This window comes from Mollisia scopiformis (genome assembly GCF_001500285.1).
Source record: "Mollisia scopiformis unplaced genomic scaffold LY89scaffold_3, whole genome shotgun sequence".
NCBI lineage: Eukaryota > Fungi > Ascomycota > Leotiomycetes > Helotiales > Mollisiaceae > Mollisia > Mollisia scopiformis.
This window is the reverse complement of record NW_017263583.1, coordinates 1,634,472-1,653,043: the sequence shown is the minus strand read 5'-3', so window position 1 is coordinate 1,653,043 and position 18,572 is coordinate 1,634,472. Positions and strand designations below refer to the sequence as shown.

At 46.8% G+C, this 18,572-nt stretch overlaps 10 protein-coding genes across 10 annotated transcripts; 5 read left to right on the top strand and 5 right to left on the bottom strand.

Annotated features, from left to right (window-relative positions):
• The first annotated feature begins 858 nt into the window (after positions 1-858).
• Positions 859-2,157, top strand: LY89DRAFT_607663 (uncharacterized protein). The gene is made up of 4 exons (XM_018210470.1): positions 859-958; positions 1,006-1,245; positions 1,303-1,338; positions 1,386-2,157. The coding sequence occupies exons 1-4, from the start codon at positions 944-946 to the stop codon at positions 1,962-1,964; spliced, it is 870 nt and encodes a 289-aa protein (XP_018077184.1). The 5' UTR covers positions 859-943; the 3' UTR covers positions 1,965-2,157.
• Positions 2,158-2,535: 378 nt separating this feature from the next.
• LY89DRAFT_680915 (DnaJ-domain-containing protein) lies at positions 2,536-3,840 on the bottom strand. The gene is made up of 4 exons (XM_018214170.1): positions 3,668-3,840; positions 3,555-3,615; positions 2,977-3,500; positions 2,536-2,925 (listed from the first exon to the last, which is right to left on the bottom strand). Exons 1-4 carry the CDS (start codon positions 3,690-3,692, stop codon positions 2,840-2,842), a joined length of 696 nt encoding a protein of 231 aa, XP_018077183.1. The 5' UTR covers positions 3,693-3,840; the 3' UTR covers positions 2,536-2,839.
• A 174-nt stretch (positions 3,841-4,014) lies between these two features.
• On the top strand, positions 4,015-5,326 carry LY89DRAFT_680914 (uncharacterized protein). Its single transcript, XM_018214169.1, has 2 exons — positions 4,015-4,561; positions 4,622-5,326. Exons 1-2 carry the CDS (start codon positions 4,327-4,329, stop codon positions 5,032-5,034), a joined length of 648 nt encoding a protein of 215 aa, XP_018077182.1. The 5' UTR covers positions 4,015-4,326; the 3' UTR covers positions 5,035-5,326.
• A 1,716-nt stretch (positions 5,327-7,042) lies between these two features.
• On the bottom strand, positions 7,043-7,465 carry LY89DRAFT_311419 (uncharacterized protein). Its single transcript, XM_018206636.1, has one exon. The coding sequence runs from the start codon at positions 7,339-7,341 to the stop codon at positions 7,129-7,131; it is 213 nt and encodes a 70-aa protein (XP_018077181.1). The 5' UTR covers positions 7,342-7,465; the 3' UTR covers positions 7,043-7,128.
• A 124-nt stretch (positions 7,466-7,589) lies between these two features.
• On the bottom strand, positions 7,590-8,897 carry LY89DRAFT_728938 (uncharacterized protein; the record flags this gene model as incomplete). The annotated part of the gene is made up of 1 exon (XM_018219326.1): positions 7,590-8,897. One exon carries the CDS (start codon positions 8,895-8,897, stop codon positions 7,590-7,592), a length of 1,308 nt encoding a protein of 435 aa, XP_018077180.1.
• Positions 8,898-8,995: 98 nt separating this feature from the next.
• LY89DRAFT_728937 (prenylated rab acceptor PRA1) lies at positions 8,996-9,526 on the bottom strand (the record flags this gene model as incomplete). The annotated part of the gene is made up of 1 exon (XM_018219325.1): positions 8,996-9,526. The coding sequence occupies one exon, from the start codon at positions 9,524-9,526 to the stop codon at positions 8,996-8,998; it is 531 nt and encodes a 176-aa protein (XP_018077179.1).
• An 878-nt stretch (positions 9,527-10,404) lies between these two features.
• LY89DRAFT_680912 (uncharacterized protein) lies at positions 10,405-11,964 on the top strand. The gene is made up of 3 exons (XM_018214168.1): positions 10,405-10,583; positions 10,661-11,526; positions 11,571-11,964. The coding sequence occupies exons 1-3, from the start codon at positions 10,511-10,513 to the stop codon at positions 11,829-11,831; spliced, it is 1,200 nt and encodes a 399-aa protein (XP_018077178.1). The 5' UTR covers positions 10,405-10,510; the 3' UTR covers positions 11,832-11,964.
• A 1,390-nt stretch (positions 11,965-13,354) lies between these two features.
• LY89DRAFT_763295 (uncharacterized protein) lies at positions 13,355-14,178 on the top strand (the record flags this gene model as incomplete). Its single annotated transcript, XM_018221594.1, has 2 exons — positions 13,355-13,405; positions 13,515-14,178. The coding sequence occupies 2 exons, from the start codon at positions 13,355-13,357 to the stop codon at positions 14,139-14,141; spliced, it is 678 nt and encodes a 225-aa protein (XP_018077177.1). The 3' UTR covers positions 14,142-14,178.
• A 729-nt stretch (positions 14,179-14,907) lies between these two features.
• Positions 14,908-15,602, top strand: LY89DRAFT_763293 (uncharacterized protein; the record flags this gene model as incomplete). Its single annotated transcript, XM_018221593.1, has 1 exon — positions 14,908-15,602. The coding sequence occupies one exon, from the start codon at positions 14,908-14,910 to the stop codon at positions 15,565-15,567; it is 660 nt and encodes a 219-aa protein (XP_018077176.1). The 3' UTR covers positions 15,568-15,602.
• A 1,226-nt stretch (positions 15,603-16,828) lies between these two features.
• Positions 16,829-18,532, bottom strand: LY89DRAFT_311399 (uncharacterized protein). Its single transcript, XM_018206635.1, has 2 exons — positions 17,306-18,532; positions 16,829-17,132 (listed from the first exon to the last, which is right to left on the bottom strand). Exons 1-2 carry the CDS (start codon positions 18,436-18,438, stop codon positions 16,895-16,897), a joined length of 1,371 nt encoding a protein of 456 aa, XP_018077175.1. The 5' UTR covers positions 18,439-18,532; the 3' UTR covers positions 16,829-16,894.
• Positions 18,533-18,572: the final 40 nt, after the last annotated feature.

Genomic DNA, 18,572 nt, shown 5'->3' with positions numbered 1-18,572 from the left:
TGTTCAAGGGCTGGTTCCAAAGGTGTCTTAGTGACTTGTCGAGCTGCTGCTGTGCTGCGATGTTGAACCGATACGGAAGGCGTTGATGCAACTCGAATTCTCGGCAGATGATGGCGGGGAGAGACCTTCCAATGAATGTTGAGATATGGCATCGTATGGGCCTGGTGGGCTATGTGATGTTCTGGTAAGGATGCATCTTAGGAAATGCCTGGGAGCTGCGGTGCCGAGGAAGAAGATATGTGTAGACTTTCGATGTGAGTCGTGCTTTCCTCACAAACCTAAATGGGCACTCATGATCGCATCCCAACCCTCTCATCGGATATCTTTAATTCCTGGCGAAGAATACATGTCAAGCTGCCTTTGTCCTTTTCGCATAAGATATTCTATCGTTCCAAAATCTTTCTTGTCGAGTGCAAGAGCTTTTCGAAATTCATTCCTAAGTCCAGAATGTCAGCCAAGTTCTGTCAATCCGCTTGCGGCCAACGAGAGGGAGGGACTGACCTCGCAAAAGCCTCGAAATGAGGTCTTGCATCCTACTGAAGTCAATAAACTGGACCTCTTCTGTGTTCATTCAGGACCCACTGCTGCTTTCTTTCTGCTTTCTCTCAAACATTTTCGATACAAAGATAAGACCTCCCTCTGCAGACCTGAGTATTTCATTTCGTTCCAATTCCTCCCTCTCTGCCGCTTCGATTATTGCATAAAGAGTGTCATGAAGTCGAAGATTTTCGGGCGTTCAATGACGGGCGATGTTCCGAGATTTCGACAGGGGTAGCTTTCCCCAAGGTCTTGGCATTGTGGGGGTCCGATGACGGCCTTTTGAGACGTCCACTTCAATTTCGATCACTTCTTGTGCAAGTAAATGATTAAACATCTTTTCTTTTTAAGTTCAAAACAGTTCGAATCTCGAACCAAAGCTGTAACATTCCACTAAATCAGCAACATGTCTTCATTCTCTGTAAGTCCGTCGCAACCTCCTCTTATACTATTTCTGACCTTATGCAGAGACTTGTTAGATTTCTAGCAAAAGACGGTAGAACGTACTATGGCGATGCAATTCTTCCACATGGAGTCACAGACATTGCAAAAGCCAAGCAAGCCAAGATTATTAAAGGTCAAATATTTGGCAAGCACGATGTTACAGACCAAGTTGCAGACATCCGACTTCTGCTCGCTCCTTTAGCTCTTGAAGATGTAAATACTGTGAGATGCCTTGGATTAAATTATGAACAGCATGCAAAAGAGGTCGGTCTCTTGGTTCCAGTTCCTCTACACAATGAAACGTGACTTACAGTATCATAGTCGAATATGCCAATTCCAAAATACCCCGTGCTTTTTGTAAGTTTCCTCATGCTGATTCAACACATAATGCTCACAAAGCAAAGTACAAACCTATCACCTCAATCGCAGGTCCCACAGACCCCATTCCAATCCATCCCCTAGCCCAGCAAGGCACTGGCCTTGACTACGAATGCGAACTCGTAGCCATAATCGGAAAACCCTGCGCCGACGTTCCCGAATCCAAAGCCTTAGACTATGTCCTTGGCTACTCTGTTGGGAACGACGTTTCACATCGAGACTGGCAAATCAAGCACGGCGGCGGCCAATGGGCTCTCGGCAAAGGCTTCGATGGCTGGGCTCCTTTCGGTCCCGGAATTGTATCTTCAAAACTCATATCTGATCCTCAGAATTTGCAGATTTGGACGAAGTTGAATGGGAAAGTGATGCAAGAGAGTAGTACGAAAGATATGATCTTTGGTGTGGCGAAGACGATTGCATTTTTGAGCCAAGGAACGACTTTATTACCTGGAGATATGATTTTCACGGGTACACCGCAAGGTGTTGGGATGGGAAGAAAACCACAAGTTTGGTTGAAAGATGGGGATGTGGTTGAAGTTGGACTTGAGGGTGTGGGGACTTGTACAAATCAGGTGGAGTTTATAAAGGCGAAGTCGAAGCTGTAAAAAATCCCTTGTACGGCTCCGAATAAGAGGTTCTAACCCGCTAATGTACCTACCACTGATGTAAAGCCACCCAAAGATCTTTGTTGCACATCGCATGGGGTACAATTGTTTATCCGGACGTACCCCTGAAGTAAGGCTGCCAATCTCTTTTTTGCACATCGCACCTCCGGGCAAATGTTTTGCCAAACTTCGGAAGAACCCTCGGCTTAGCCTATCGCCCTTAGCATATGTAAGGTTTTTTCCTGTTAGAACTTTTGGGGATTTTGAGGGAGCCACAGTTTGCCCTTGACGTTTGCAAGCAAAGCGCAGCGGCGGCTATCATCTTGGATTTCAAGATGACATAAAGAAGGGCCTATTGACTTTTTCTTTGCAAGTTCTGAACCGGAGATATGCAAAACACTAAATCCACATCAAGGTGGAATTTTGAAGCTATTGTACAAGCATCGGAATCGATGGCACTGTAGAGCTCAAAAGTGTTCCATTAGAATTCTTACATCCTCTACGCTTCAGGACTTCGAGGGCTACAATTGGCTCGCTTCCCCTTTCTTGAGTCTTGCCAAGCCAAAATGACCCTGGATGTAGGCGCTGCTTGGAAGAACATGCATGTTTCGCAACGGTTATTTGATTATTGTTTCTATCTGCACTTCATGTGGTATCAAGCCACGCAGTCCTCCTTCATCATTCCTCGTTTCCTGCATAAACCGTTGGAAAACTTCTGGTCTTCATTATTTCCCACAACGCCTAACCTTTCTTCCCAATAAAGTCGAATTGTTGCTGATTCTGAAAGCATCGCATGAGACATCGCCGCAAAAGCCCAACCTCTCCTTCCTCGTCCTCAAGACTTCCCCTTCAAAATTCTACTCCCTATATTCCACCTAAATACCGACGGCATGGCTAAAGACTTTTGCAGCGAGCTGACTTAACAACTTCGCTCTATCACTCTGATCCAACTCCTGGAACACTATCTCCAAATTAGCTTCCACCCCCAAACTCCAGAATCAAAAAAACCTACCAGCATAAACACTCTTCCCCTTCGCATCTCTAATAGCGCCCAACCTATTCCCCGCCGCAGCTCCAGCAATCATGCCTGGGAAATTCGCAACAATGAACCCCATAGCACCACCACTCAATCCGCCAACCACACTCCAAAACATACCCGTCGGCCTCCCATTCCCTTCCGCCATCCCCTCCTCTCTCAACATCTCCTCAAACACATCCCCAAACTGCTCGCTCTCGAACTTCTGCTCTTCCTCCTTACTCTTCGCCTTCGACGAGAACCCGAAACTAGACCACGGAAACCCGCCTGGTGTTGGTCCCGGGTCTGGAATATCGTCCGTGTCGGAATCGTATGCTGTTGATGCGGTGGAGGCACCAGAGCCGAAACCGTGGTAAATGCGTGCGGAGTCGTAGTCTTTGCGGCGAGTAGGGTCCGAGAGAGTATAGTAAGCGTCGTTTATCAGTTGGAATTTGCGGGTTCGTTCGCCTCGTTCTGGGGAGTCGGAGGGGACGCGATCGGGGTGGGTTTTGAGTGCTGCTCTGTATGAATTTGTTAGCTACTAACTTCAGCAAAGGGACCAGGATACACAGTACCGTTTGTAAGCATCTCGAATCTGCTGTTGTGAGGCAGTCGAAACTATTCCTAGGGCAGCATCTGTTCATTACTGTTAGAGGGGTAATCAGGCTGACGAGGCTGTAGCACTTACAATAATCGATAGGAGCTCCAGTCATGATTGCGATTCTTTTGCTTTTCTTCAATAATAAGGAATTGCTGACAGATAGGTACTCGGTCAAGCTGCAGAAAGAGGCAAAGAATTTGAGAAGAATGGTGTGAGAGCTTGCGACTGTCTTCTGTCTCGAACCTCGCACGACCTTGGCCTTGGTCGAGTGCGTCACTGTGGCGGTGCAAAAAGCCACATCTCCTTAGCTTAGTTTCAGAATTGCTTACATAGTTTCACGTGAACCAGAGCTCAACCCCTGTTCATACTCGGCAGGAAGCGACAACATCTCACCGCCTTTTATTGGAGGGGCTGGGCTGCTGAAGCTGACATGAATCTCAAGCCTCAAAACCCAAGCTCCACCTCTCTCCACGCTGCTGCAGCTCTACTTCCTGCCACTTAGTTATTACTGACTCAGAGTATGCGCAAGCTTTATCCCTCCTGATTTGCCATTATTCTTGAGTTTTGCGATTGGTGTTGCATTGCCTTTATTGGAGCAGTTGAAGCTTGTCATACTTCGTTGTCGCACAGCTGCATAGCAAGCAAACATCAAAGCTAGAATCCAGCCTCCATCTTGGCTTGAGCTTCAAGCTCACAAGTCCTTCCCTCGAACTTCCCACAGCACGTTCCGAAGTATTCTTATCAAGATGGGTTGGTTCGATGGCTCCTCAGCAGTAGGCTCATCATCCTCACATCGCGACTCGTCACATCATCGCAAATCTTCTTCCGGTGGGAAACACCATTCGAGCTCACGCTCCCACTCCCACCATGAGCCCCGCGCATCCTCAATCTTCGGGCTGGGAGACCCAAAACACAATTCCTCGCGCTCGATATTTGGGAGTGGGGATCACAAGCATAACTCCAGTCGCTCATCATTTTTTGGTACTTCTCCTCTCCATTCCTTCAAGGCGAAGAACCGTTTCTGATATAAGCCATGTACAGGCTTCGGTGGCCATAGATCCAGCTCAAGCGCATACAAACGCTCACCTCGCGGAGGCTACTTGAAGCGCATTTACTCCCAACTCCGCCGCCTTCTCCGCGACCTAATGTACTACATGAAGAAACACCCCATGAAAGTCTTCATGCTGGTATTAATGCCTCTCATAACCGGCGGGGCTCTGACAGGTCTGCTTGCGAAATTCGGTATCAGATTACCTGGCGGTATGGAGAAGATGTTTGGTGGAAAACCACAGGGAGGAATGGGGATAGGTGGCAATGGAAGAGGTGGGATGCAGTGGGAACGCACACATGTTGAGGGACATGGAAGTGGGGGTGCCTTGGAAGGACTAGGCAAAGTTGTTGGTGGCATGGGAGGCATTGGAGGTGCAATGAGTTTGGCGAAAATGTTCATGTGATTGGACATCTAAAAGTCTGGATATGAAAAGCTTGGGACGATCAAGATTGAATGAGAGATGTGAATGAGAGGCGTTTGGAGTATGTGGATACCAGGTTCAGTCCGAAGATTGATAAGTAGGATAGGGAGGCTTTTCTCTTCATATACTTACCTGCCTTTCAAATATGTAGATTGGTTTGGAACATATAGATGTATGGAAACTTTTCCTCGGTATGGACAATGTAGTAGTGATATCGATTCAGCAAGGCTCGGACTTTAGTGTCTCATACCAAAGCTAATTTCATCAATTTTCATCCCAACTTCAGCTTGCAGACCCATTTCTATGGATGTCTTGATAACACATGAAGAATTGATAACACATGAAAAATTGATAGCACGTGAAGAATTGACAACAACTCTTTGACTTCATTGGTAAACACTGCACCAACTTCCTAAAACCCTTTCCAACATGCACAGAATCATCAATGCCAAAGTGCCGCCCCTAACTATTGCGTCCCCAAAGTACTAATTACTATTGGGGGAATAAGCTCGTCCGGTGTGGTTTAATATCGTCCTAACCAGCACAACTTTGTCTTTATATACTTTAATTCATAGTTTTGGATTGCGTATTACTCTATTCACCTCACTTTCCAACTCTTTTCCGCTTGCCTCACCTGCCTCGCCTGCCTTACCTGAGCCCAAATAAAGGAGTGAATAAACCGTCGAGGATCTGTCGGTAAAGTAAAACTCTATATAAACCTTTTTTCGTCTATCTTCAAACATCGGCGAAAAACATTGCGAGACACAACAATAACTTAGAAGTGGACCCAGGTACCAGGCGCGCCTTACTTAAGAGTCAGATATCTGTTGATTCGGTAACGGATCTGGGTGTGAAATAGAGACATGTTCAACGTTGTAAAATGGAAAATGCAAAGTTTGTTGATAACAAGATACTATAGGGAATCGGTAACAATGCGTTTCAAAACATGAGATGATATTTCGGCTCCAACACTAACTATAATCCCGCTAAGCTTACCAACTATCATCGAAGACATCATTGTTATCTTTTCCGTTCCTATTCGTCTCTATCCTAGGCACCTTTGCCTTTACACAACCCAAGTCTTAGAACTAGTTCAACTCATGCGCTGCTCATAGTTCATTCACTAAAATTGCTCACACCTTTCAACTCCAGCAATCCATTCACCAGATCCCTCTCCTCAACAACCCTATTCGCCAAACTTATATAAACCCCTTCTTCGCCCATCTCCAAACATCAGCGAAAAGAGCCATTCTGGGACAATTTCATGAAATCTTAGCGTTCCTGGATGCGCGTACCCGGCGTGTCTTGCTTAAGGGTAATATACTCTTTGAGGATATGAACATGAAAATACATCCAGTATTGTAAGAAAAAAAATCGCAAAGATCGTTGACAGCAGACTGAAAAATATTGGCAATAAAATATTATAACCTATGAGATACACTTCTTGTCAATGATAATAAGACACCGCTATGATTACCAACCATAATACTATCCTAAATCGATATCGTCTCTATGCTGACAATTTTATCATCATATACCGCACTTTTCTCTCATTAATTCCCTTTTATTCTTCTATTCGTTCACCTCCTTGCCCTTCGCTTATTTCCCGAACTTCTCCACCACCTTTCAGATTCCCTCATTCACCCACTTCCTTCCATTCACCCAACACCCTAACCCCTCAACAACCCAAGCCACAAAATTTATATAAACACCCAACCTGCCCACCTCCAAACATCGGCGAAAAGCGCAATAGCAGGCGTAATGCTGTTCCTGGAGGCAGGTACCTGGCGTGTCTTGCTGGGGAGATGTGTTGTGCATGGTTAGTCTTCGTGCGGGGTGAGGGGGACGAGAGGTGGAAGGTGGTTGATAGGGAGGGTTGCTGGGGGATGGATGGGTGGTGGTAGTGGGGTGTTGATGGCAATTGTATACTGATGACAGCAGAACACTGATGACAATGGAATATTGATGACAACAGAATAATGATGACGACGAAACACCAATGAAAATGGAACATTGCAGAACATAAGATAAGAACGTAAAATGAGTAGACTATTTGGAATATCCCTCTCCTCCACCTCACTCCCGAAACCCATAATCACCAAACAAAAGATGAACAATACACGCATGAAAAGCCCAAAACATAAGACAAGTGCAAATAACCATGATAACATCCCATCCTCGCACCTCACTTTTCAGCCTCAAACCCACACAATAGAAGACAGACAATGCATATGTTAAAAGCGCAGAAAAGAGAATAATAAGTGAATTAAGGAAAATCACCCTCTTCATAGTTAACTTTTCAACTTCATGATCACTCGGCGAAAGACAGACAAAGCACGTGTCAAAAGCTCAAAATACAGGTGCTAGAATTGGGCCATGGGACTGAGCTCACTCTATAAGTCTCATAATCACACACTCAAAGACAGACAATGCACACATCAAAAGAGCTCAATTGAAGAAAGCGAAATAATATGTTATGTCTATGCCACCCTACCGCACGCAAATGCCAGCGCGGAAAAAATAAGCAAGTAATGCTATCATCTTTTCCCCTTCCTCCTCGCACTTCCCCGCCCATCACCAGCAACTGGTTTCCTACTCACAGGCCTATCACGATCTCTAGCTCGCTCTTCTCTCTCGTCCACAAAGACTTGGACTCCGTTGCCGAGGTCGTCGCTCTCGTCTTCTTCATCTTCTTCGCTGCTGCTTACGAGGTTGATTTCTTCTCTTTCCGGACCGCGCTCTCGGTCGCGGAGGTCGTAGTCGTAGTCAGCTCGTCGACGAGGGATGCTGGGATCAGAGTTTGCGGGTCCTCTTGATGAGAAAGGATAAGATCCTGTGCCTGTGGTTTGAGGTGGTGGCATACTCCTTCGTACAGACGCATATGAAACATCCGCGGGTCCAGAGACATTGCGTCGAGGTTGAGGTTGAGATCCAGATTGTGATAGGTACTGAGCTGGAATAGGTGGTGGTGCGTCAGAGGAAATTTGGTACTCGAAAGGATTGAGAGTGTAGTTTTGAGAAGAGGCCGAGCTGCGACGAGAAGAAGGTTCCCAATTCTCGTCATCAGGAAGAGGTCGCCGAGAGGAAGTGCTAGATGAGGACGGAGGTCGATTGCCTTCTGAGATGTGTCGAGGTTGTTGGTAAGTGAAGTAAGGTGCCGGTGCACCTCGCAATTGTTGAGTGCTAGCTGAGCGAGGACGCGTGGGCGAATTTCGACTGCCACTGGCCACTGGTGGGACATAAGTCGCAGATGGAGCATATGCCAATCCATCTGGGCCTGCAACCAGCATGACTGGTGGAGTTGCATCACCAGGTCTCTTGGACGTGCTCTTCGACGTCTTGCGGCTGCTGCTGCTTGGACGACTGTTTGGCTGGGAAGCAATAGGAATTGTAATATTCCTATCACTTCGTCGTCTTCTCTCAGTCTCGCTTCCACCACTTGATCCACTTGCCTTTCTCTGCTTGGTTGTGGCAGCAGCTTGCATTCGCTTCCGCCGTCTTTCCAATGCATCAACTTCCGCCTTGTTCAGCTTGACCTCCTTCTTCCCTTTTTCCTGAGCTCGGCGAATTCGAGTAAGCGCAGACTGTACAAGCGCTTCCTCCTTATCCCGCATAGCAATCTGCAAAGCATCTGTCCCCTCAAATTCAGACTCCGCCGAATCGCTATCAGACACTTCCGAATCCTGAAGAGTGTAAGTTTTCCGCGCCCTAGTGGTCGAACCCAAATCTATGCCCGTGAATTGAAGTGTATCGCTAGAAAATCGTTTGAATTCAGAATGCAACCCAACGCCCTGTGTATCTGTATCATCGCTATCAAGTTCCTCCACACGACTCCTCTCCCACATCTCTCTCTCCTCCTCCCACTGCCTTCTCCTTCGGCTGCCCCTCGCCCCTGGTGGTCTTCCCCATGGGGGCACAACTTCGGGAGATCGCGGCCGACCACCTAGACCGCCTCCCCGGAAAAAGCCTCATCGATCGGTTTGTCCATCAATGAGGCGTGTCCCAAGATGCTCACTCCGCTTGCGCCGATGAGCCATAGTATTGTTGAAATTGGAGATGCAAAGATCCCAAGAGGAACTGCGATGACGAGCAGTCCAGTGTATAGTTGTGACGAGGTAGCTTTGAAAGAACCGATACTTAGATCTCTGCCATCCAGCTTGCCAATTCCCCACATGCCACCTACAACAAGTACGATGACAAACAGCAGGAGCATGTTGGTCAGCAAGCTGTAGATGCTGAGCATCAGGAAAACGACAGCATAGTTGCTAGAGAAGTGGCCAAGGTTGTAGTTAACCCTTGACTGGATTTCGCTGAAGTTTGCAGGCTTTGACAGTCTCTTGAGATCAAGGAACTCAGAGATCGGCTTCAGGTTGGCGAATCGTGTGCTTATCGACGTCGATCGCACACCAGCGAATCTATCTCCAAGATTCAACCGCGACGTCAGGATGTCGAGGGGGATCTGTATCCGCGACATTTTGTTGTGTTGTGGATGGAATTGAGTGGAGGGAGACTATTGTTCGTGTGTAGATAACCCGAAGTGAATCGCAAGACTTATTCGAGTGTTTTCTGGTAGGAAGACTTGTACTGTCTGGTGGAGTCGGGGCAATTCGAGAATTGAGTGTTTGGAGGTCTTTGTGATGTTCGTTTCGAAATCTGTTCAAATTTTAGAAATTATGTCAGAAAGATACGAGGGATATTCAGCCCTAGCAAGGCAACAGAAACGAGATCCATACGAGGGAGACTGACCTCTGCAGGGAATTGATAACGCGTAGTAGAGGAGGCGCGGTGATATTGCGTGTGGGTGTTGCACGAGATATTTTTTGGATGGAAATGTTGATCGGCTCGTTGTTGGTCGCAGGTGAAATATTTCAGGGGCCAGTTCCGTACAGTTCAGTTCAACGAGCGATCTGTCCCACTCCCGCTCGCTATCCCTGTGCGGGTCCAGGGTTTGGAGGGCGGCCTTAATCAGAACCTCAGGTTTGTGGCCATGCGGACTCGTGTGTCTCTGGTGCTGCTGAAACACATGCGGCCTCTGGCACCGCTGGGGGTGTGTTGGAAGAGATTACCAAGACCAAAGGCAAAATAGGGAAAAGGAGGCAGAAAGTGCCGGGGAGGTTGTTGATTTATATGCAAGCTATCAACTTTCGGGCACACAGGTTTTGGTTTGGGACTCGGCTGCGGAGGTGCAGCGCAGCTCCTCCTCCTCGCAGCTCCGTTCAGTGGAAACAGCAAGGCACGGCAGTAAGGCGGCAAGGCGGCGAGGCATCAAGGCATTTCTCAGCCTAATATACTGTAACTCTCCATTCATTGGCTACATTCCTATCCGCAAGGCGCGCTAAGCAAGCCACCATCCTTGCCCTCCACAGATGCTCGTGCTGGCATCTCGAAAAAGTTTCCATAGAAAGAAGACACATCAGCGGTGTAGCCCCTCTTTCATTCCTCAACACCACCAAAAAAAATGAGGCTGTCGTTCTTTACGGTCGGCGTATTGGCTTCACTAGTCATTATTGTGGCAGCATGGAGCAAAGAAGGTAAGCCCTTGCAGGCCAGACAGCGCATTTGCTGCCCAGTCCCTTGCATTGTGCCAATCACTAACTGCAACATGTAGATCAAGAAATCTTCCGTCTGCGAGACGAAGTCGAAGCCCATGAAGGTCCTGGTGTTACCTTCTACGATTTTTTTGGTATAAGTCCTTCTGCGAGTCAGGACGATATTGTGAAGGCATACAGGAAGAAGTCCAAATTGTTACATCCCGACAAAGTCAAGCAGAAGTTCATTGCCGACAAGTCGACTGGGAAGGACAAGAAGAAGTCGAAGAAGCCAGGAGTGCACGTCTCGAAAGGGCCGACTCAAGCAGAGATCAAAGCTGCTGCCAAGGCTGCCAGCGATCGATTCGCGCGTCTAGGCATAGTGAACCAGATTCTCAAAGGCGAAGGAAGAGCACGCTACGATCACTTCTTGAGCAATGGATTCCCAAAGTGGAAGGGTACTGGTTACTACTACGCTCGCTTCAGACCTGGACTCGGTACGGTTCTAGTTGGACTTTTTATCTTCGTTGGCGGCGGTGGACACTACCTTGCGCTCTACATGAGCTGGAAGAGACAGAAGGAATTCATTGGAAGATACATCAAGTTTGCACGACATGCCGCTTGGGGTGAAAACTTGAACATTCCTGGTCTAGATGCAGCGGTTACTCCTCCCCCTGCCGACGAGACCGACCCAATGGCACAACCTCTCAACAGAAGACAGAGACGCATGCAAGAGAAGGATACCAAGAAGGATAAAGGAGACAAGAAGTCTAAGCTATCAAAGTCTGCCAAAGCCTCGCCGGCTGCTACTCCACCTGTTGGTGCTACTGGTCCTAGAAAGCGTGTTGTGGCCGAAAATGGCAAGATTTTGGTTGTTGACTCTGTTGGTAATGTCTATTTGGAACAAGCCAACGAAGATGGCGAGACTCAAGAATTCCTCCTCGATGTATGTATTCCCTTTTTCTCCTGCGCAACCACTAACAAATTCAGCCCAATGAACTACAACAACCAACCATCAAGGATACAGCTCTATACCGTGTACCAATTTGGGCTTACAATTCCATTGCTAGTCGTTTTCTAAACAAAGCCGAGGTCACTGAAGAGGATGATGATGATTTTGACGAAGAACAGAATACCCCCACCAGCAGCTCAGGAGCAGAAGACTTTGAAGTTTTGGAGAAAGTCAAGACAACCGCTCAGACTGAGAACGGGAAGGCGATACGTAGAAAGAAGAGTAACCGTGGTCGGTAGATGCATGATTTGTGTTGTATAATTGTAGAATAGATAAAAGGGTGGGCGGATCCATGTTCAGAGTATCAAAAAGTTGGGAATCTACCGGGAGCATTCATCAAGCAATGGATATAGACATGGATTTGAGACCTCACCACTTTAAGAATGTTCCATGGATACATTAATCTAATGGCAAGTGCCTCCTCTATGAGTGAGTCGTGGATCCGAGATCTGTCTTGATATTGGTCTCCTGGAGACGGTGATGTTTGAAGTCATGTGGAAGGACATCATAACGAGTTTGTAATTTGAGAGAGGGAGACATTTCTTCCAGTCTTGGAGAGGAGGGAGCTGTGATTCACCATCAGATCTGCTCGCTTAATACCGAAATGACTTACGGTCTCCAACAATAAATATTTCTGAAATCTTCCTCCTCCGCGTCCCCGTCCGCATTTGCTCTTTGAATTTGACTCTTTGACTTGCCCCAAGACCCTGTTGAGGAGGGACTCTATCATATCGAAAGGCCGTCCATCATTCACGCGCACAACTCATCCGACTACTCGGCGGTCGAAAGGGTATTGAGACGCGCGTGGCTCGCGATCTGTGATGAAGTGCAATCGAGTCATGAACTTGGCAAAGGCTTACGCTGGAGCTTCGAGACTGCTTGATTGCTTATTCTGAGATCATTGTTCCTTTTGTTGAATCTGCACATTGTGCTACGGCCTTTCCATCGCTTTTGTTAACAAGGGGATCGTCTACCTTTAATTAAGTAGACGCACTATTATTTTCAAGGTCGTCTGTTATTCACGCGTATTGCTTCTGATTAGGCGGTGGTCGAGAAAGGCGGGACGTAAGTGCGGATTGTGATCTGTGATGAGGTGCGATCGGGTCTTGGATGAGGCGAAGGTTCAGGTTTTTCGATCTCGGCTGGAGCTTTGGGAGGGCGCGGATGTTTTGTTCTGAGATCATGGATGGAACATGGAGTTTGGGGTGCGAGATCGAGGAGGATTTTCTAGAATGTTTTTTAATACTATCTGTGGGCTTTCTTTGGGGTAGGAGGATTGAGGGAGTGCTTCGACATCGACGTTACTTTCACTCTCACAGTTGCATACTAATCTTGCTGCACATAATTTTGTTGAACATCATAACTTGGAAAGATAAACAAACCTCTTGTTTAGGCTTCTGTAGTATGCTTTTTGACCAAAATATGACACCTCTTCAACCCCAACCTAGAATCTGAGGCCGGAGTGGTCTGCTGTCCAAATGGCAAGTGCTACCTGCTTAATGAGTTACTTGTCAAACTTGATGCGGTGAAGAATCATTCAAATGTGGAAGGAAACCACCTCTGAACCGCGTCATCTTCTTTTCTGGGCCATCCTTCCTAATTTCTCGAACTTCTCCCACAGCAAGTCACCAACCTTGCAGTCCTTCACGGCTTCGTTTTCCTCAGCTTCTCACCCTGCAAGCTTCCACCGCTGTACTGCTTCACGGCATCAGACATCTATCTGCAACATACCAAGCCTCACCACCAGAATACTGAAAGCAACATGTCTTTCACTTGTTTCCCTCGACTTCCAGCAGAGCTGCGCTTGAAGATCGTAAGTAGCAAAGTCCCTTGTTCTCCATTCTAGTGTATTGCGCCTCAGATCAAATACATTCTTTTTCCACCCTCATTCCGTAAGAGGACCTTATACTAATCTGCTGTAGTGGAAGCACTCTCTTCCCGGTCCCCGTATCATTACCATGTATATGGAGCTTAGGGCTGGCCATGATCTCCTCAAAGCACGAGCGCCAGAGGAGAGTGAATTGAACGCTCTCTACTACGCATGCAAAGACTCTCACAATGTATTGAAAGCTGCCTTCAAACGCCAATTTCACGGGGTATTCATGCAATGTCCAATCTGGTTCAACGAGGAGATCGATACTATCTTGTTCGCTAGTGAAAAAGCAATGTCTCATTTCTTCGTTGAGTCGAGTCAAAGGAGATCAACAAACCGGACTGGGCCTTACAGCGTGAAGTACCTGATTTTGGGATATCCACTCGAAACTTTACTACTGGTGCGGTTGGGTTCAGCAGATGAATTGGCTAAGGAAATCATGTTCCTTGTTTTTCAGGCTGTCACTCGTTTCATCAATCTTCGACAACTTACCTTTGTCTTGGGTTCTGCCTATGAGTTTGATACCCAGGCTGTCAATATGGAATTTCGAAGTGTCAATCACATGGACAAAGAAGCTCCTATGTATTTGGGGGCAGGCTACGGAGAAAATGTGCTGGATGACTTGAAGTTTGAGCTTGTGCGTCTAACGGATGTTCAGGAATCCTGGTCAAACTGAGCATTGACGGTGATAGGCATAGAATTCCTGCTGGTGGTGAGATAGTTTTATGGCATTGCTGGATGCTCATGTATCTGCCAGAAGTGGGGACTGCCTGGTTTTTGATGAATGAAGCTTTTTTGACCTGTTCTTCAGACTCAGGTATCCAATTGAGAGCATCTTGGTTTGTTGAAGGTTGTGATATGAGAATTCACTTTGGATGGCAAGTGCCTTGCCCCATTTGGTCAACTAGCGCGCTCTCTCCTTTCGTGACCTCGACCCGCTGACGACAGTTAAACCTACTGCAACTCACAAATATTTTCCATGTTCTTTCTTTCAACGCAGCACATCTCTTTACGCCGCAATGACCCCACTTCGATTTGAAGTCTTTACGACTTCACACCTCTACCATCAACGATTACCTTCGATTGCTAGGTTTAGCTCTGTGTTTCAGCAGCTAAGCAACAGCACAAGCTCATCGCCGTGTTGATTCCTTCAAACACTCTACTTGCGCCAACTTCAGCTCGACTTCTGAAGCTCCTCTCAACTTAGCAACTCTGTCGCCATCATCTCGTCTTCATTTACGCGTCAAAGTTTTCAGATATCCTACTTGCGCCAACTTCAGCTCGACTTCTGAAGCTCCTCTCAACTTCGCAAGTCTGTCACAACCAACTCGTCTTGATTTATGCGTCAAGGTCAACGAGGCACAATGCCATCGACAGCACAAACTCATCAAACCTTCGATGTGGTTGACACGTCTGCTTCTCCAGTACAAGACCATACAACCATGTCGTTCACTTGCTTCCCTCAACTCCCAACAGAGTTGCGCCTGAAAGTTTGGAAGCATGCGCTTCCTGGTCCCCGAACAATCACGATATACACCTGCATCCCTGGACCGCCCGACAGACAGGTGCGGGGACCAGCCCGGCTTGCTGCACGAGCACCCGAGGAAAGCACTTTAAATGTGATGTATTACACTTGCAAAGATGCCCGTTCCGCGGTCAAGGGCTTCTACGAATCCCACTTCGGCGCACAACTCGGAGATTCCATCTGGTTCAACAACGACGTTGACACGATCAGTTTCGATCATATAACGGCCGCATATCGTTACTTCAAGCTCTGCGAGGCCTATTCGCTCAACAACCAAAACCCTCTTAGCAAAATCACCAAGCTGAATATTGCTTACCCTATCGATGGAGGCCCAGTATACCACTCCTCTTTCTTTAGCCGCGTCTTGTGTCGTCTTATCTACTTCGCTATGAAACTGTGTCCGGATCTGAAGCAATTCACCTTTTTCATGCATTCGAATTTGGATATCGATCAAATGAACAACTGGCTAAGTAGGGTTTCTCGAGATGCGGTTGGAGGTCCATGGAATCTGGATGATTTGAAGTTCGAGCTTGTTCGCCTGCAGGCTCCTCCGAATGCGTATTCTCCACTTGCTTAAGTAGCAGATATGGAGTGGACGATCATAGGTATGGGTTTGCTTGGAGTCGACTGGCCAGTTGTAATGATTGCTGTTTTAGATACCCTAACAACGACGGACTTCAAAGACTCTTGTTCGTTTTGATTGATGCTCGTGCTCGCCAACTAAGAAATTTGAGTTGGCAAGGAGGCAAGTGCCTCACGTCGGACTCCAATAATCATTGAAGATTAGGTTGTTTTCACCTGCTTTCACTTACGTAGCACATATCTTCTCGAGAGAAGAACTTGTATGAATCATCGCCTAATTTCTTTTCTACACTGCTCATCCTTACAAATGAGCTTCCAACCTTTCAAGACCATGACCTGTTTCCCAAGCCTCTCCACCCCACCAAGTGAACACCATCCCTTACTCACATAATGCCCTTCACATACTTCGCCAACTCCCCTCCGAAATCCGTCAAAAGATCTCCCAATTTGCCCTCCCAGCCTCCACAACATCAAGCTCTCCACCAATTCACTTTCAGAATCCCTCGTCGTTGAAGCCTCCGACACCCAAACTCTCACTTCACTCTACTACATCAACCAACAAAGACACTGACGCCATCATGTAACACGAATACGGCTTGTACATACTTTCACCATCAATGTAGAAGACACGCTATTCACTTTGACGACGAAATTGATACGCTTCATATCAGTGATCCGCGAATTCTCGGGAAGTTGTACAATGCTGGTTTAAGGGTTGATTGAGAGTTGAATATCTACTGTGTGAGTTATCTAGTGATGGGCTTACCGCTTCAGCGAGCGGATAGAAATATTAGATTTTTGATCTGAAGACACGATCGAGGGTTCGGTATGAGGTGCTGAGGAAGTTTAGGGGGTTGAAGGGGTGGTGTTTGTTGGTGGGGAAAACGAGAGTGTGACAGACTAATAGTTCGGGCTTTGATTCTTTGGATGTACACGCTTCGAAAGCTGATGTTGAGTATGTTGATGCCTATCAATATGTTTAGTGTAGCAAAAGCAGCCTCCAGCTCCCAGTGTCTGCTTTCTCATGCCGACAGAATTACACTACCGAGTGGTACAAAGTTCTTGCAACAGGATATATCATTCAGAGAGACATGACGATAACTGTCAATGCTCAAACGTCTAGAACACTGTATTATATTGTGATAGACGGCAGTGGCAGAAGACCCCCTATACTCCTGAGTTTATGAGAGGTTAGATTAGATACATAGCTAAACGGAATGTTTACAAATACATGGATAGAACGAATCAACTAGTTCAACAGATTTAGCAAGCTATACAGAGGAAGTAGAATTCAAGAGTCATTGTATATATTTGTTTATAAACTAGCCAAAATGAGGTATATCTTTAGTCCAAGTGGAAACATAAGCAAGGGGCGGAAGGAAGAAAAGCGTGCGGAATATCTCGACAAGGAGAGCAACGCGTGCTATGATATATAAAACCATCACTGTTGAGAGGAATGTATAGAGGACTCGATCGTCCTTATTATGAACCCCCTGAACTAAGCAACCCCCAAACAATAGAAGCGGGCTACAGGCCGCTGAATATAGGCTTGTGACTCTCCTGTTCCCACAGTTAGCACTGTAGAACGACCTATAGATGACTAGATAGCTTCAGGAGCTAAGGGTGGAAAGCCTGCAAATGAGTAAGATCTATCTACCCTCATGTCTCAACTGTTAAGAAAGCTCGGGGTGCACTAGTATAACACAAACAAACAGATGCAAGAATAGTCTTACCAGATTATCAAGTCAATCTTAGTTGGGAAACCAAAATTCCATGCTGCTACATGTATTCCACCAAAGACAGGGGCTCCAAGCAGTATAGCGAGTAGATTCCAATAATCGTGGGGATCATCTTGTGTTGAATCATTTCTAATGGGAGACCCATGTCTTCTCCTACCTCTGTCGTCGGCGATCAGAATATATCCCAAGTATGAATGCCATCCCTGGATAAGAGTCAGAACTCCTTGGGGAATAGGACCTTCATATTGGATAACAGCTGTAACAGCACCAATATTCTTTGGCTTCGACCAGTTCAAGCCGTACATAATCATAGCGCAGACTGCGAAGGCTATGACCGCCAGTTCAAGCTGAGAAATGGGAAGCTTGCGAGCAGCTCTGACGATAATCTGAATAATATCCCAGAGAATCTGGGAAAAGGCAATTGCTTTGACGAAGCCATCGCTCTTAGATCTATCCGTTAACTCTGCCTCGCTAATATGAGGAAGTCTCGGGAGAATGCCTTCTTTCCTAAGTTGACAAATTTGTCTTCCGGTGAGATGGTAAGGGTTGTGGTAAGAGATCTCGTTGACGCCACCAGTGACAAATGAAGGAAGATGATTCGTAAGAGGCTGACGCCGAATTTCATGCCTCTTTTCTCTCCTATTCCGGAGATTAGGGCCAGCTTGAGATGTGCTTCTGACTTCCACATCCGCCATTGAGATATACGTCGAGACGGCTGATGGCTTCTCAACCCCGCTTTCTATCACGAAGCCGCCCATATTTGCAAAATAGCTGTGTGTCAATGTCCAAGGGACACCGTCCTCCAAAGCAATTTTTTCCAAGCTCCGTAAAGTTATGTTTGCAGTTACAAGATCGTAACAAGCCATTCCAATCACAACCTCCGGGGCGATGCTCGTGACTATCATCCATCGTGCGCTTTTAAGGAACTTTCTCGTATACCATGTGAGAGTTCCCATCCATCCTGGCTTGCAGCTATTGCGCTGCTCGGGAACGTTGAGATGTTGAACCGTCCATGTACAAGCGAGGATCGTGAATAGAGAGCTCCATAAGATACTCAGTGTACCCCGAGAGTTGGGAGAAGGAACGAAGTTGACGTGAGTCGAGAATTTCGAGTTCGTGGTGTTCATTGTGGTATATACGTATATCGCAACTAGCGAGTGCTCAAGACAGAGAGCGGTTCCAAGTAGGCTCCCAAATACTTCCCTGATATTTCCAATCCCTTCGCTTGGAGATATGGGGTATTAAATTTGACGCATAGAGT

Coding starts and splice junctions, on each gene's coding strand:
- LY89DRAFT_680914 (XM_018214169.1), top strand. CDS start 4,327: ATGGGTTGGTTCGATGGCTCCTCAGCAGTAGGCTCATCATCCTCACAT. Junction 4,562..4,621: donor CAGTCGCTCATCATTTTTTG/GTACTTCTCCTC, acceptor AGCCATGTACAG/GCTTCGGTGGCCATAGATCC.
- LY89DRAFT_311399 (XM_018206635.1), bottom strand. CDS start 18,438: ATGAACACCACGAACTCGAAATTCTCGACTCACGTCAACTTCGTTCCT. Junction 17,133..17,305: donor AAGATTGACTTGATAATCTG/GTAAGACTATTC, acceptor CTGTGGGAACAG/GAGAGTCACAAGCCTATATT.
- LY89DRAFT_680915 (XM_018214170.1), bottom strand. CDS start 3,692: ATGACTGGAGCTCCTATCGATTATT. Junction 3,616..3,667: donor TGGAGCTCCTATCGATTATT/GTAAGTGCTACA, acceptor AGTAATGAACAG/ATGCTGCCCTAGGAATAGTT. Junction 2,926..2,976: donor GGGGAAGAGTGTTTATGCTG/GTAGGTTTTTTT, acceptor ATTTGGAGATAG/TGTTCCAGGAGTTGGATCAG.
- LY89DRAFT_680912 (XM_018214168.1), top strand. CDS start 10,511: ATGAGGCTGTCGTTCTTTACGGTCGGCGTATTGGCTTCACTAGTCATT. Junction 10,584..10,660: donor GGCAGCATGGAGCAAAGAAG/GTAAGCCCTTGC, acceptor TGCAACATGTAG/ATCAAGAAATCTTCCGTCTG. Junction 11,527..11,570: donor CTCAAGAATTCCTCCTCGAT/GTATGTATTCCC, acceptor TAACAAATTCAG/CCCAATGAACTACAACAACC.
- LY89DRAFT_311419 (XM_018206636.1), bottom strand. CDS start 7,341: ATGAAGAGGGTGATTTTCCTTAATTCACTTATTATTCTCTTTTCTGCG.
- LY89DRAFT_607663 (XM_018210470.1), top strand. Junction 1,246..1,302: donor ATGAACAGCATGCAAAAGAG/GTCGGTCTCTTG, acceptor ACAGTATCATAG/TCGAATATGCCAATTCCAAA. Junction 1,339..1,385: donor CAAAATACCCCGTGCTTTTT/GTAAGTTTCCTC, acceptor CACAAAGCAAAG/TACAAACCTATCACCTCAAT.